This window comes from Anneissia japonica, unplaced genomic scaffold (assembly GCF_011630105.1).
Source record: "Anneissia japonica isolate Jap-2015-1 unplaced genomic scaffold, ASM1163010v1 scaffold287990_len610157_cov183, whole genome shotgun sequence".
NCBI classification, from domain to species: Eukaryota; Metazoa; Echinodermata; class Crinoidea; order Comatulida; family Comatulidae; genus Anneissia; species Anneissia japonica.
Window position 1 is genome coordinate 289,505 of NW_022743371.1, and position 16,226 is coordinate 305,730.

General features: G+C 37.2%; 1 protein-coding gene across 1 annotated transcript in view; it reads left to right on the plus strand.

Moving 5' to 3' along the window:
* The window catches only part of LOC117119446 (nucleosome-remodeling factor subunit BPTF-like), a 74,829-nt gene that overhangs the window by 8,926 nt on the left and 49,677 nt on the right, over window positions 1-16,226 (plus strand). The window contains exons 4-12 of the mRNA XM_033264273.1: window positions 58-202; window positions 1,074-5,276; window positions 5,730-5,880; window positions 6,287-6,452; window positions 7,003-7,174; window positions 7,797-8,264; window positions 8,615-8,987; window positions 11,516-11,753; window positions 14,787-15,214. Of these exons, the coding sequence (XP_033120164.1) occupies window positions 58-202; window positions 1,074-5,276; window positions 5,730-5,880; window positions 6,287-6,452; window positions 7,003-7,174; window positions 7,797-8,264; window positions 8,615-8,987; window positions 11,516-11,753; window positions 14,787-15,214 (6,344 nt within the window). The remainder of the gene's footprint in view (window positions 1-57; window positions 203-1,073; window positions 5,277-5,729; window positions 5,881-6,286; window positions 6,453-7,002; window positions 7,175-7,796; window positions 8,265-8,614; window positions 8,988-11,515; window positions 11,754-14,786; window positions 15,215-16,226) is intronic.

Genomic DNA, 16,226 nt, shown 5'->3' on the forward strand with positions numbered 1-16,226 from the left:
TAGACACATGCTCCCGCTGGGAGCCTTTTTTAAAAAATTGTATCTTGCTATCCATAGATCTGGAAACAAAAAGGTGAGGAATACAGAGCAGTAGGTGGTAAGGGCTGGCATTGGATCAGTTCAACCAAGCGATGTCGTCCCTTGCCCAACCCAAGTCCAGCACTCCAGTGTCTTAGGAAGAGCATAGAAAGGGCAAAAGCCAGTGAGTTTTACCACCCTTGATTAATTCAATGTCATACAGTATGCCAGATTAATTATAATGGATATCATGAATCTGTGGTGATGTCATCACATCATTTGCACTGAATTCTCCTATCCCCGACTGATCACTAATTCGATATAGTGCCTGGGGTGATTTTACATCACGATAGAATTTTTTGTTGCTAGGCAAGCTTTGAACGCACACACCAGACCTAAAAAATATCACTCTATGGCGCTGGAAAGCACACGAATGAAGCCCAGACTGTCCTAGGCAAGGCCTAGAAAGGCATAATGTATTGAATATGGTAATTCATTACTTCATGAAATCACTTGTGTACAAAATATAGATCTGTTCAAAACAGCCATCCATAATCATCTCAATTTCCTAGAAGAAGCATAATCTCAAATACTAGCATCACCACTAAAACCTACCCATGTAAACCCTACTTTTAGGGTTGTTGAGCAGAACCAAGACAAGACAAATACAGACGTCACAGAAAAAACTCTTCATACAATAACTAAATTATTTAAAATCCCACTGTTTAACCAAGTGAATCAATGGATAGTAACATTTTGTAAATTTTGACAACAAACCTGATATTTGACATTATTTTATAGGTCATGAAACATGATGTGAAGGTAATTTATTTATATAATCTTTGTCAAATTGTTTTAAAATTATAGGTAAACATTTTTTAAATAGAAAAATGTCTATGTTCAATTTGATAATTTTTATGTTACTTCAAAATAGGGAAGTTAATTTCAAAAATGATTTTTAATATTTCTTTGGTATTTTGCATGGGATGATATATTTTTAAGAAGAATAATTAAATTCTATTAATATGTATATAACATTTTTTTTTTCTTTTTAGATGGCACATTTGATCTGCCTGACTACAGAGAAAAAACACTAGAAATCCGGGATCTCAGTAAGGTTATAGAGGCCAAGAAGCAAAAGATTGCTTCTGAAGTACAAGCATCAAGCGAAGAAGAAACTGAAGAGATGGAAACTGAAGAAAACAGTGAAGTGGAAAGCAAAATTCCAGAAAATGAACTGACAGTTGAAAATCAAAATACACAGATTGATAATGAACCAGTAGTTAAAAATATTGAATCTGGAGAAAATGATATAAGTGAACTGCCAACAAAATTAATTATAGAAAAAAATAAAATTCAATCTGAGGCAATAAAAGAAACATTACCAGATGCTACAGATATAAAAGTTGAATTGAAGGAACCAGCTGTTGATTATGACATCAAGACAGAGAAAATTGATGCACCAAGAAAAGCGAACAAAAAGTCTAAATCAGAAAACAAGTTTGCAGCCCTGAGGTTTAATGAATTGGATATATGTCGGGCAATGAGAGAGCATGTTGTATACAGAAAGATCTCTTGGAGATCTAAACTTGAGGGTTTGTTAGAACATCGCGAGAAGCAACATGCCATTGACAATGAAGCATATGAGTCAGATTTACGAAAATATACCATTTATAAAAGAGCTCTTGCTGAGAGAACTCGTCTGGAAAATCTACTCCGAGAAGGAGAAGCAGCCATGGAAAATGATGATTTTGAGTCAGTCATTCGTAATGCAGAAGAAACTGTCCAACTCTCTAGTGAAAAAGAGATTTTGAAAAAGCCTGCCAGCACTGGAGAACTCCAAGCAGAGTTTAAAACTTTGCCATTAGGGAAATCTGCGGAATCTGTAGTAAAACTATCACCACATAAAACTTTAGCAAATACAGATATCAAAGCAGAATTTAAAACAATGCCTCCACTTGCTCTTATTTCTCAAAAAACATCCCCATCATTGGCCAATGCAAAGAGTATTTTAATTGGTAAAAGCAACTCCAGTGCATGTGAACAGATAGCTATTAAACCTGCAACCTCAGCCCCAACCTTCCAAGCAGCATATGTTAATTGTCTCCAAAATACTAGTCAGTCACTCAAAGAAGTAGCATGTTTGTCAGGAAAAGAGAAATTGGCATCATCAATAGGTGTAAAGACTTCCGAAAAACAATTAAATATTTCTCAATTGGGATCTGATTCACTTGAGAAAGAATCTCAATCAATAGATACAGAAGATTCTGTTACTTCTAAAAGTGATGCAATGCACAATTGTGCTATAGGTTTTGAAAAACCAGCAACCAATCAACTCTCCGATACTGAAGAATTGACACCCCAGTTAACACCCTCAGAAGATGTCAAGAAATCAGACAGTGCAAAACTCGCTGCTGAGAAATCACCTAGCGGTGCAGAGGACAAGCCACTTCAAGACCTAGTTACAGAAGCAATGGAAACATCTGACTGTGTTGAAAGTAGTGCAGAGAACATGCAATATCACAATTTAGGTACCGAAGCAATAGATGCAACTGGCCTGGTTGAAAGCAGTACACAAGACAATACTGTAGTTTCTGAAGAATTGTCACATCAGTTGACACCCTCAGAGGAAGATGTTGAGAAAAAATCCCCTATGGTAGCATCTGTACATGAAGTCTTGCCAGAAGATAAAATCCAACAAAATATAACAAGGCAAGCAACAACTCTGGAAGTTGAAAGCACTGCAAAGGACATGTTAGCTCAGGATTTAGTTACAGATGAAATGGAATTAACTGGATTGGTTGAAAGCATTGAAAATGACAAGCCACATCAGGATTTAGTTACAGAAGCCATGGAAGCATCTGACTTGGTTGGGAGCAGTGCGGAGGACAGACCACATCAGGATCAAGTTACAGATGCAATGGAAACATCTGACTGTGTTGAAAGAAGTGCAGATAACATGCAATATCATGATTTAGGTACAGAAACGCAAGAAGCATTTGTTCAGGTTAATAGCAGTACAAACTGCAATACTTTAGTTTCTGAAGAATTGGCAAATTGGTTAACACCCTCAAACGATGTCGAGAAATCAGAGGGTGCAAACCCCATTGAGAATTCACCTATAGTTGGACCTGTACATCTTTCTGAAGTCTTACCAGAAGATACAATCCAACAAAAAGTAACAAGGCAAGCATCAACTGTAGAAGTTGAAAGCACTGCAAAGGACATGACAGCTCAGAATTTAGTTACAGATGAAATGAAATTAACTGAATTGGCTGAAAGCATTGGAAATAATGAGCCACTTCAAGATTTAGTAACAGTAGCAATGGAAACATCTGGCTTGGTTGATAGCAGTGCAGAAAACTTGCCATGTCAAGATTTAGGTACAGAGGCATTGGAAACAACTGACCTGATTGAAAGCAGTGCTAAGAACATACCTTCTCAGGATTCACTTAAAGAGGCAATGGAAACGGATACATTTCAAAATTCTGTTTCTCTTCCATCGTTAGATAATGGGCCTGTTGATCATGAAATTGAGATCCCATATCCAGAAAACGTGTTAGTCACTAATGAAAAAACTACATTATTGTCTACCTTTGCTGGGGAGGATTTGGAAAAAAGGACTAAAAACTTAGATATAGAAGAAACTGCGACACTTGTAAAAGATGAGTGTATGATACCTGTCAATGATAAATGTGAAAATAGTGACCTTACTTCTGACCTCAAAAAGCAGAATGATAAACTTACTCATTTGTCAGAGGATACAACCTCTGAAAACTTGGATGAACAATGTGTTTTTAACAATACTGTGGTCAATAGTCACTTGGAAGAACATTTGCAGCTTGAACCAGATGTTGGGACCAAAAGTATAACTGAGAAAAGCGAAAAGCACCGTCAAGCTATAGAAAGCGATGCAGCAGCAGTCACTGGAAACAAGATTACATTAAATTGTGTGGAGGAAAATTTTTATCAGAATCTTAAACAAGCTCCTGGACAAAACAGTGTTGTGTTAACAACTGAGAATGACATACCTGCACCCCATTCCATAGGTACAGCTGGTGAACCATCAACATTAGTTGCAGATGCAGCTAAGATTTCTACCATCACAGGAGAAACTAAGGAAATTGCATTGCCAAATCCTGTTACTCCAAGTATCACCAGTGGACATGAATATCCAGTAACAGAAATTCCAGCATTAAACACATCTAACAGAGAAGCCATTTCTTACGATTCAACAACACCTAATCCTGCGAAAGAGTTAACAGAATCGATTACACCAGTTGGTTCAAGTAACTTAAGTGGCCATTCACCTCAACCTTCAGTATCAAATACATCCATCATAGTTTCTCCATCCTCTAATTCGACAGATCCTATTGGTTTCTCAATAAATGCATCCAATGCTTTATCAGCTTTATCAGCAGTGGCAGCAAAAGAATTTAAAGCAGCAAATTTAACAGAAACATCTGTAAAAGACAATTGCATGAAAGATTCCATAACAAAGCAGACTGTTGCAGAGAGCTTGAGTAATAGCATAGTAACAGTGTCAACCAGCTCTGTAACAATTAAAACAACCACTACAACTACATTGTCAACTAAAATCACCACAGTAACCACAACTACAGAGGAGAAGAATGTCCTGACTGAGACAAGCTCACAGAGTATATCTGTGAAGAAGAAATATTCTCAAGAGACTTTGAAATCTTTGGCTAAAAAGCTTAGTGAGACATTGATAGTTCCAGTCTCACCTCCAATTGAGTATCACACATACCAGACTACCTCATTGACCAAATACTCCAAAACTAAGAAGGCAGTTAAGAAAGTGACTAATCCATTACCAATATGCCGCAAGTTCTCAACTAAGAGTAATCGAAAAAGTGTCCTTGTACTTCCCCCTCATATACTAAAAAAATTGGCCCGCCATGCAGGGAGATTTGATGTTGAAGGATTTATTTACAACACTAAGGCTGTGCGGCAGTATCATTGGCCTTATCCCTGTCCCAGGCCATCTTTTAAAACGTGTTGGCGATACAGGGTGCAGACACTGAACTCATTGGCGTCTGTCGGTCTGTCACTGCGGGTTCTTTGGGCATCACTTCGATGGGAAGACCTTGGGAGAACAGGCAGTCATCATGAAACAACCGAAACGGAGAATATAAAAACTGATATTCTTAAAAAGCGCGAAGTTGGACATAATGGTGAAAGGACAGAGTACTTGATCCGCAAGACGTATACTCCCATTGTGGAAGACCTCCCCAAAGGTAAATTTTGTTTTAATTAAAGTGGTTAGTTGATGTTTTATATTTTGGTCTGGAAAATGATTTATAATCAATCAAAGGTTTCAAATTTATCATTCTATGCTTTAAACGTCATGTCCATTTAAATAAAATGAATAAAATATTTTTGTTCTAAATTACCAAGATATTATATTTCCTGTTCAAGAGATTTACTAGTTCTTGAATTTATTTCATAATAGATAGGAGTTTGTGTCTATATATTTTACCGTAACTTGTGACCTTGTTCACTCACAAAATATCACAAACCACATTGATCTGTCCTACACTCAAGTTCAGCCCCTGCCAAACACTTAAAGATGAAAAGTTCTTGAAATTTTCTGTTCAGAACATTTACTAATTCTGCAATTTATTTCATATCGTTGTCATATAGGATTATGTGTCTGTATATTTCATAGAAACTTTTAACCTTGTTCACAGAATATCACAAGCCACAGCGATCTGGCCTACGCTCAAGTTCAGCCCCTGCCAAAACACTTGATGACGAAAAACCAAAAGGCCCTCTTGTGACAGAACATTGGATACCAGAAGAAAGCTTAGAATTATGGGAAATTCAAGAGTTCAGTGACAGGTATGAAAACAGAATATAAATAAAAAGCGAAAATTCTAGTTGATAATATTTTTTTAGTAATAGAATAGAAATTCAAAATGCTTGATGGATCATAAATTTATTATTTACTTGTTTATTTATTATTTTGAGATGTCTGTTTGCCTTTCATTCCTAGTGTTCAGTGTTAAAGATGTGTGCCTGTAAATAAAAGATTTTTTCATTCCAAAAAATAAAATAAAAATAAATAGTGAATCCTTTCCTGATACTCGCTCCTAAGTATATCTTGTGTAGATTTGTCATGTTTTAAAGTTAATACCAATTATAGATTTAAAGTGTTAGTCAACGTTTTGTAATTTGTGTTTATTTAAGCTAAAATTTAACAACAATTCAGTTTTTGAACTACCGTGAGTTTTTTTTTCTCCTTTAGGGTGGAGAAGGAACATCAAGCCCAGTTGCAAGCAAAACAACAAGAGATCTTAAAAGAAAAACAAAAAGCAAAACAACATCAGGATGCACAAATCAACAAGACTGCTCAAGCCATTAAGGAACAGCTGGAACAACAGCTGAAGACGCAAAAGCAAGCCATGCAGCAGGTAGGGTACTTGCTCCATTTCGATTTTCAGTCCAAAGTTTTTTATTATTGAACAATAATTTTCTTTATCTACATTTTCTGTAATCCTAAAGGATGTTTGCTAAACTCAAACTTCAATATACACTGGCAGCTATATATACATGTATAGTTGCAACAAGGCAACACTCCAAGGCCCTTTCAAGGTACCTTTGCTGTAAATAGTAACTTAAAAGCAGGGGCGTATCTCAGAATCTCGAAATGTGCATCTGTTGTGAAGGTGAGGGCTCGATGATTAAATGAGGACGAGCTAGCTCACAAAGTATGATAATATAAAGTGATTTTTATGTGCTTGAGCATGATTTTTTTTTCCTTCGAAAATTTTCAATAGGAGGGGGGTGGTGGCGACTAGAATGCATGCAATTTTTTAGAGGGGGTGTGGTCTGTGCCCTTCCCTACATATGCCACTGCTAAAAAGTGATGACAGATTTTAAGTAAATATATTATTAGTTACATTCAAATTAATTTTGGTAGGCCACAAGGTTTAGTGATTAATGTATTTTGTATCCAATCAGAAACGTCTGCAGAGTAACACCCAGCCAGGGAAGGTGCAGTTTGCGAACACCTTGGCATTACCAATGGCAGATCAAACAGGGCTTCCCAAGGTGGCAGTCAATGCAGCAGCAAGCAAGATACTAAGTAAGAAAAATGTACCAACATCCCAGCAGAAGGTTGTCAGTGTTACAAGTCAGTTTATTTACTTTTTATATACTATTATATACTTTTTATATACTATTTAATTGATTTGTCATCATATAAGTAAAAAGTGATATTTTACGGTGAATTTCATATCATACTTTCTTGTGACAATAAGTGATAATGTACATATGTGTATGTATAATATAAATGTATCAATCTGCATACAACATTGGAATCATTCAGTACAATTTAGATAATTGTAGTTAATCCTTAGTTATGAAACATGCCAGCTTTTAACAAGGCAGTATAAATACAATAAATGAATTAATATTTAATAAAATTATTGAATGGTAATTAAAATAAGTCCTTGATGGATACCATCTGTTTGACAATGTCGTTCATTTCAAATGTCTTCCAATACAACACACAGCCATAAGGCAAATACATTTTTAAAATTAAACATTGAATTATTCATTGCAAAAACTGATAAATTGACTTTTTTGTCACACAAGTTTATAACCATACCAAACATCGAGGCAGCTAAATTAAAATTTAATGTCAATACAGTAATGAACACAAATATTTTATGTAAAATTTTTACTTTTAAAATGAAAATGGTTTCTACTTATTCATTACTAATCCATGCTAAATTTTTATTTTTTTTTGTTAGGTGGTTTGCCTGTACATGGATTAAGAACAATTACACCCCGTCTACCACGCACTCCAGGTGTTAAAATCCAAACAGTCAACCCAGCTCCACTGCAGCGCATCACATTCAGACCCCAGGCACAGGTAGCACAGACGATGCAGCAACCGGTCACACAGACCCTAGGCCAGATCAAACTGACCCTCCCTGGTCAGTCTGGCGCAACAACACCAACAATAATCCGAGCTCAAGTCCCTGTACCACTCACAGCTGCGCAAGCACAGTCTACAGGTCAAACCCAGGTCATGGGTCAAGCACAGATATTTGCATCCCAAGCCCAGGTACTGCAGGTTGGAGGTCAAAAGTTTATTGTGACCCCGGCCGTGGTGACTGTCCCAACGACACTGCAGACCATACCAGCCCAACTGATTCAAACACAAACAGCCCAAGGAACTACTGTGCAAAGGCTTGTACTCACTCCAAATGCTACAGGTATAGTTGACTAGAGTGTTTTGTTTTCTTAAATTTCTAATTTTGTATGGTGGTAAGTACACTACCAAGCACAAAAAATAATTCAATTTTTATTTGAAATTATACTTGTAATAATAAAGGCTTTGTTTAAACACGGACAAGCTTGTATCACAGTCACCCGAAGGTGTTCTACTACAAGGCTGTAATATTGATAAAACTAATCATTATCAGGGGGCGGCGAAATAAGGTATAAACAAGTTTTTGCATTGCATTCCCTTGATTACATTTACAATATAGTAGGACAAATCTATGACAAAATTAAAATAATGATGACCGTAATAATATTTTGTATTTGCCTTTGATATCACTAGGAGCAACGACAAGTACTGCAAGTAGTAGCACTACGACGACGACAACGACGACCCCACCACAAGTGCCTCAGATCAATCTCAACACCACGCTGACAGCCCTCCAGCAAGCGGTGCCGGCGTCCTCCAGCCAGCAGACCCAGCAGCAACAGAAACAGCAGATTATACAGAACCAGCAGCAGATCCAGCAGCAGCAGAACCTCCTGCAGGTCTTCAGGCAGAAACAGATGGAGCAGATGCAGCAGATAGCATCCATGCAATCGCAGGACAAGCCCCAACAGTCGACTACCCTCTTTGATCCAAAACGGTCGCTAGTTAAGATTGGCAAGGAGAGGAGCAAGACGCTGACAGCACAGGAAAAGGCTGATCATGCAAGGTTTGTTGCACTTCCACATTCCTTTGTTAAAACTAAAGCAGTCACCCCATACAGTGCATACCTCTGCCCTGTACGTGAATACTAACAATACACAGGATGGGCCAAATTGCCCAAAATTACCCACTTCTAGATGCCAGGAAATTATCTTCAGGTAGGGTGTCACTAATATGCCATGCAGGTTTTCATCTTAAATAATTATCAAAAGAGTAAGGAATTGTATCCCTGTGTACCCCACTGGAAATAGCACACATTTATCATGTTGTTGAATCTGTATGTCTGGAGATGATGGATCCTAACCACCAAGTCACTACCCTTGTTAACATTTAGGAAGGTATTATTAAAACATCCTTTAAATGTTAAAATAATTTGATGAAAGATGAAAAAGAAAACCAATCAACTTAACAGCAAGACTCAAGCAGTGGACATTACATTGACATAGAGATTTGCACAGTGTGGCATACTGTAGATTAACAGTCACCATATAAAATTAATATTAAATCTCATGTGGCTAGCATTACCTGACAAAAAAAATAATTGCCCTGGATATACCTGAACTTTAGTATTATGGTAGATTGATTGAAGATTCTGGGAAAGACATCATTAAATTGTGCTCCCGATTTATGCCTTGTATAAACAGATTATTCCTTGGTGTTAAGTACAGTAATTACAAAATGTGCAAAATTAACCCGGAGGGAGTGAAGGTAATTCAAAATGAAGTAGCCCTACTCTTGATATACTATAATCTGTTAACTTTATAAAGTTCTAAATATGTCATTCTGCCACTGTACGAATTACACTGACTTTCGTGTTGTACATATTTCACAATAATCTATAGCTATGCCAAACCCAGTGCAAAAGGAATTTTTTTTTTAATCACGCTAGTTATCGTGTCAGGCCAGTAAACAAATATACACACAATAGCTGCTGAAATTGTGCGAGCTTCGGTTGTTCACACTGAAATCTACATAGGTACACACTGACCTCAGAAATGTGAAGCCAGATGGTACAAGGTACTAGATAAGAGAGCAGCTTAGCTCAGTCAGCTAATCTGGTGGTAGCCACTGTGTGTGCGCTAAACCGTGGCGATCTCTAGGTCCTCGGTTCAATTCCCATCGCTGCCTCTCCTTGTTTTTCAGCTATAGGGCTGAAATACAAGTTAGAAAGCGCACTGTCTTTTGGATGAGACGTTTAAGCCGTTGGTCCCGTGTGCATTTATGGCCCATGTGCACGTTAAAGAACACAGTACCCTCTTCGGGAAAGAGTAGGGGATTGTCTGCCGATGTAATGTCCAATCACCACCAGAAGGACCCCACTGGAAATAAGTCTTCTAGACTTTCGTGGCTATCCTTGGTGTTTATACCGAATAAATCCAATCCAATCCAATAGGTGGCACTTACACCAAACTTCTCATGAGAGCCCAAAAATCTGCAAAAGGTTCGACTGCCATTATTTTGCATGTATGCAATGGAAAGTTTTAAAAAGTACTACCGCAAGATAGCCCTATTAGAATTTGAATAGAGTTCAAAACTCAAACATGCGTTGTATAGACACAGCACTCGTTCAATAGGAACACCTTTTATGTTCTGTTGAAGGATGCCCCTAGAGGGTAATAGGTAATACTTTTTGAGATAGGGTTGCATTCCAACGAAACCTTAATAGTCGGACCTCTTGCTAGAAAATAAGCTCGAAAAATCACACGAATAAACGATAGATTTACAATGACATCCCTCCAATTTCATCTACACTTGCAATCAGAAGAGCTCGTTTTGTTAGACAGTGCTTGAGAGCAAAAGAACAAATCTGACCACTATAACTGTGGCGGGAGCAGGCATTCCCTAACACCATCGCCAGAGACACCGCCCTCAACCTCAAAGATCTCAGTGGAGTAATGAGCCACATGCTGCCTGCCCCCTGCTCTACATAAACTATAGTCCAAAGATCTTATAAACACAAGATAGCGTTCTCCGCCATTTACGCGTAACAAATAGAAGCGGCGGTCAAGGTTAAAAAGTTTCCAATTTAGCAAGAGGGCGCCATTCATGCGCTATTATACCAAAGAGAAAAAGTAAACAGTTTTGGAAGAGGGTGTCCTATCTGTTGCCATGGATCTGAGATGGTTCCTGTTCTGCTGTTCACAGGATTGACACCCTAAAGGTAAAGTCGCGCGGTGTACGGTATGGTCAGAGCGGTCAAGGGTCAAAAGTTTCCAATTTAGCAAGAGGGCGCCATTCATGCCTTATTATAGAATTTGCCCGCGTAAATCGCGGAGAACGCTATCTTGTGTTTATAAGATCTTTGCTATAGTCTCACTGTGAGGCTTAGGTATTGAAGTAGTTTTTGGCCAGGAGAAAAAAAAAGTCCTGTTACTATGACAGGAATTGAACCCAGGACCCTAGGATTGGAAGGGAAGCATCTTACCCTCTAAACTACTCTACTCAATATAAACCTGTGCTATATATGATATTTTAGAAATTTATAGAAAGTTATACATACATAAAAATTGGTTTATTTTTTCTATTGTTTCTTAGGGAACTTGTTTGTAAATCTCTGATAAAAGGAATGCTTGATAAGATCGAAAAGACGGAAAAGATGGATCTGAAGCGCAAACGCCAGGATGAATTCCGCGAAGAGAAACGTGAGGAAAAGCGTATTCGATTGATGGCGCACAAGCTCAGTTCGATCCTCTACAAACACAAGGATCAGCTGAAGAACGAGATGAGAAGGAAACGCTATCTCCTTGAACAGAAGTTATTACATGATGTACAGGTTGGTATATTAGGCCAGAAACAAAATAGTTGTGTTACCCTTCAAGACCGCCTAAAAATTTGTGTGGGCTTTGGTGTTTTTTTTTTTCCCCCCCCAAAATTTGTGTGGGCTTTGGTTTTTAACACTGAATTCTCATAGACTTACACTTCAAAACACTCAGTAGTGTGAAGCCAGATGGCACCTACACCAAACTCCTCATGAGGATCCTAGCAGCAGGGCTAGGTAAGAAAGGGCCCTAGGGCAAGATTAATCAGCGAAAGTCCCTCCCTAAGCCCTATCTACCGTATTTCAAATTCTGGATCTGCCACTGATTTCTTTTACGGCAGGATGAATTCCGCCAAGAGAAACGCGAGGATAAACACATTCGATTGATGCCACATAATCTCAGTTCGATCCTTTGCAAACACAAGGATCAGCTGAAGAATGAGATGAGAAGGAAACAGCATCTCCTGGAACAGAAGCTGTTACATGATATACAGGTTGGTATATTATGCCAAAAACAAAATATGTTGTGTTACTCACCACGACCAACAGAAATTTTCCGAAAATTTCGCTTCAGGGTTTTTTTTTTTTACATTTTTCAAATTTCTTTCACTCAAATTACAAATTTGAGAAATATAACCTGAAATTAACATTTGAAACATTAAATCAAACAAAAGCTCTTTTTTTTGTGACCAGAATAAGACTAGATGCACGTGTAAATTGATAAAATAATTTTGGGACCGAGCACTCAACGATGCATGCCACATTGGATCTGTCCCACTGTCTGTGCATGGCCCTTTCTAGGTATAGCCTAGGCTAATCTTCTCTACTAGGTAAGCCATTCTTTAGTAGTACAATGCATAGTTGCAAGAAACAAAGATCGTTAAATCATTACGGCATTGGAAAATACTGGTACAATATTAAGCGGGGCACACTGCGTCATACGATTATCGGCCGACGAATCCGTTTCTGCTCTTCAGCCCAGCCAGCCTAGCCTAGCCTAGCCTAGCCTAGCCTAGCCCAGCCCAGCCTAGCCCAGCCCAGCCCTCTTCAAGTCCTTGATGATGTGATGTCGTCTGTTGATTGTTGGTACCAGTCTGTGCAATTCATCTTTAAAAATAATCTGTTGCGTGCGCCTCGTCATATTGCATTCTCTATGGAATCGTGCCAGTTGACGACCAACGGCACAGTTTTTCTAGATTTGAAATCGGTTCGTCACATTGCATTCTCTATGGAATCATGTCGGTTGACGACCATCGGCACAGTTTCTCTAGATTTGAAATCGGCCCCCATTTCCTTTATTTGAAATACTTTGTATGCATACATTATTATTTCTTTTATTTATATTAGTTTTATTTATTATTTTAAATATTATAGATGGTAACCCTTTTAGCGTTGTTGGCAGTCAGGGGCCCTCTACATGTTAAAATGAAATACAATACTATATATTATAAATATAATTATATATAAAACATAAGGTTTGCTTTAAATAAATCATTATCTAGCAAAACTTTCATTAAAACATTGTAATCTCGGTACAAACAATGAAGACAGGAACAATAGACTGTTGAAGGGTGGCAGTGGAGTGTGTGATAATTTTTCTTTACTGATATATGTACACGTGGAGAGGTAATATAGGTGGGAAGTATAGAAGGATTGAGTAATAAAGAAGGGCACATTTATCAACTATAGTTAAACTGTATTGATCTTGTCAAGTTTTGACATGTTTCTTCGTAGTTTCTAAAACATTGAATATCATTTTACATATTCCCCCACCCAAAAAAGCAAAAACAAAAAAAAAAAACTGTCACAAATCATGGAATTAGCTTAGTATGAAATATTAGATTAGAACATTCTAAAGATTAGTAAACTGAAACATAAATAACAATAAAATATATGAGCTTTATCTTTTCATGTTTCGACATGTTTCTTCATAGTTGCTTAAACATTGAATATCATTTGACTTCCTCCCTTTATTATATTTTGCAATATGATAGCCAATCTGGTGGCAATGTACTTTAGTTGAGGCAATACCGGAGCAATGCTTCACTTTTGGATCTTGCTCGAATTTTTTCCGCATCCCTCGAGCACATTAACGAGATTTGGGATTTCCTGTATAATTGTAAATAAGATTATTTGTCTGTAATGGGTATGTTCCACGACGTTGATCTGAAATAAGATTTCTAAACAAGTAAAATGTAGTTTCATTGGTCACTGGAGACCTAGCAGTCATTACAAAAACTGTCAGCCGAAGGTGTATTTAGATTAAAAGAAAGTGGGAAAAAAAATCTTTAAGAGATGCACTGTTGAGATAACTACACATGCATGTAATAAACTTATTAAAAGAAAATGTACCTCACATCTAGAAAAACAGTAAAATGTGTACTGGAGTTGGTGAGCTGAACTGAAATATAACAAACAACATTTACTAACTGAAAATATCTAATGAATACGAAAAAAAATATGAAAAATGAGAATTGTACACAACTGGAATTGATTTTAAATCCAAAATTGAATCCAATACAGAGCAAGGGTAAATGTACGTCATTAACAAATTGGTGGTGGTGGATAATAACAATATAAAAAATTGAACATTGGCTTGGAATCACAATTGACTATGATTTGGAATTAAAAAGTAAATCCTTGTCAAGCCACAGGACTCATAGGCCTGGAGCTTATTCCCAGTTTCAAGTAGCATGAAGCGGATAAGAGTGTGATGCTCCCCCTGGGTGGGATACTGGTTCACCTCAAGGTACGCCCAGTAATTCAGCTGGGTAGACTGAAGCAACGTAGATAAAGTGCCTTGCTCAAGGACACAAACGAAATTGACAGTGAATAATTGAAACCCTGACATTTTCAGTGCGTCAAACTGCCTCCACATGATTTGGAATTAACTCTGGCAAATTTCATAGTTATTTGAAGTTTTTAATAATGTTTGTAAAGTATATATTCTTGGGGAGAACATTGATTGTACTGCATAATATGCAACATAAAAAAGGAAAAAATATTGATGAGAAAGTTAAAGAAAAAATTAAATTTTCTTTGGTTTAGGAGGAGGCGAAGCAAGAAGTTCGACGCGAGAAGGAAATGGCTCGGAAGAGAAAGCAGCAGCAACAACAAAAACAACAACTGCAACAACAGCAACAGCAGCAACAAGTACAGCAACAGTTACAGGAACAACAGCTATTTGATGCTGTTGACCAGCCTATACCTGTAGCACTGCATAAAGCCCAACCAGTAGAAATTAAGTATACACCTGAGGTACCGGTTGAAAATGTAGTGGAAAAACCGAAGGACACGTCGCGCTCGCCAACAACTCCAAAGAGGAGACGGACAGATTCCACAAAATCGGAACCTAAGCAAGAGAAAGCAAACAAATCAACTGCAGCAAAAGCTCAGAAAACACAAGAAAAGGAAGTGAAGAAGAAATCAAATGATAAACTGTATTGTATTTGCAAGACGCCATATGACGCCTCAAAGTAAGTGATTTTTTAAAGATTTTCTTTTGCATTTTTTAAAAATCTGTGACAGTGGCCATATTCGACTGGTCGTTCTTTGTTAAACCACACCCACCTACATTGGTAAAATCCTACTTAACAAAGACAACCAGTGAAATGAACCAGTCAAATAAGCCCAATTTCATTATTTTCTTTCAACATCAATAGATAAATCATACAATAACCATAGGTAATATTACAGTATTTTAGCAGTCAAAGAAAGGAGAAATTCTAGAAGGATAATGCTTGAATTGCAATTAATGAATCATATTTCTTGTTTCGAGTTTCAACACAAGTTTACCTTGTAAACTTTTTTACTGATACTGTTATTTTTTCTTGTTGTATTGGATGTAAGAATCAAAAATATTTTATTGTTATAATCAAACATGTAAACAGCGTCTCTTTTAGTTTTTTGGAAGCTACCAAAATACAACAGAAAATCCAATGCTTTAAATAATAATAACAACAACATATAAGCAAGCTCTTAATGTGTTGTAAATGTTTTTGTATCCAAATGGTTTACAAATAAAATGCAGGTTTTGCAGCACATTATACCAACCAGGCCTGTATGTACTTTCGCTCTCTACCTAACATAGATTTGGTAAAATTATGTCCTAGAAACCATGCGACGAGAACATTCTGGCATGAGCAGATGACTTTTTAGTGATATCATTACATTCTACATCCTACCACGTCGTGCAATCAAAATTTTCCTAATATTACCTCAGTTATTGGATAAAATACCTGAAACACATAGGCCTACTCATCTTCTTGAGGAACAACTCAATTCAAATCAATTCATTTTCTTTGAGTGCTTTGAATAATATTATAATAATGATAGTTATAAAATAATTTATATAGCGCATATTGTGCAGTGCCTCTATGTTTTACAACAAATTATAAAACAAAAAGCATGATGACTTCCAACAATTTAATGAGTTGTGATAGCAAAACAGCACTAGGTCCCAAAGTGTCAACCAATCGCCTCTGCCCT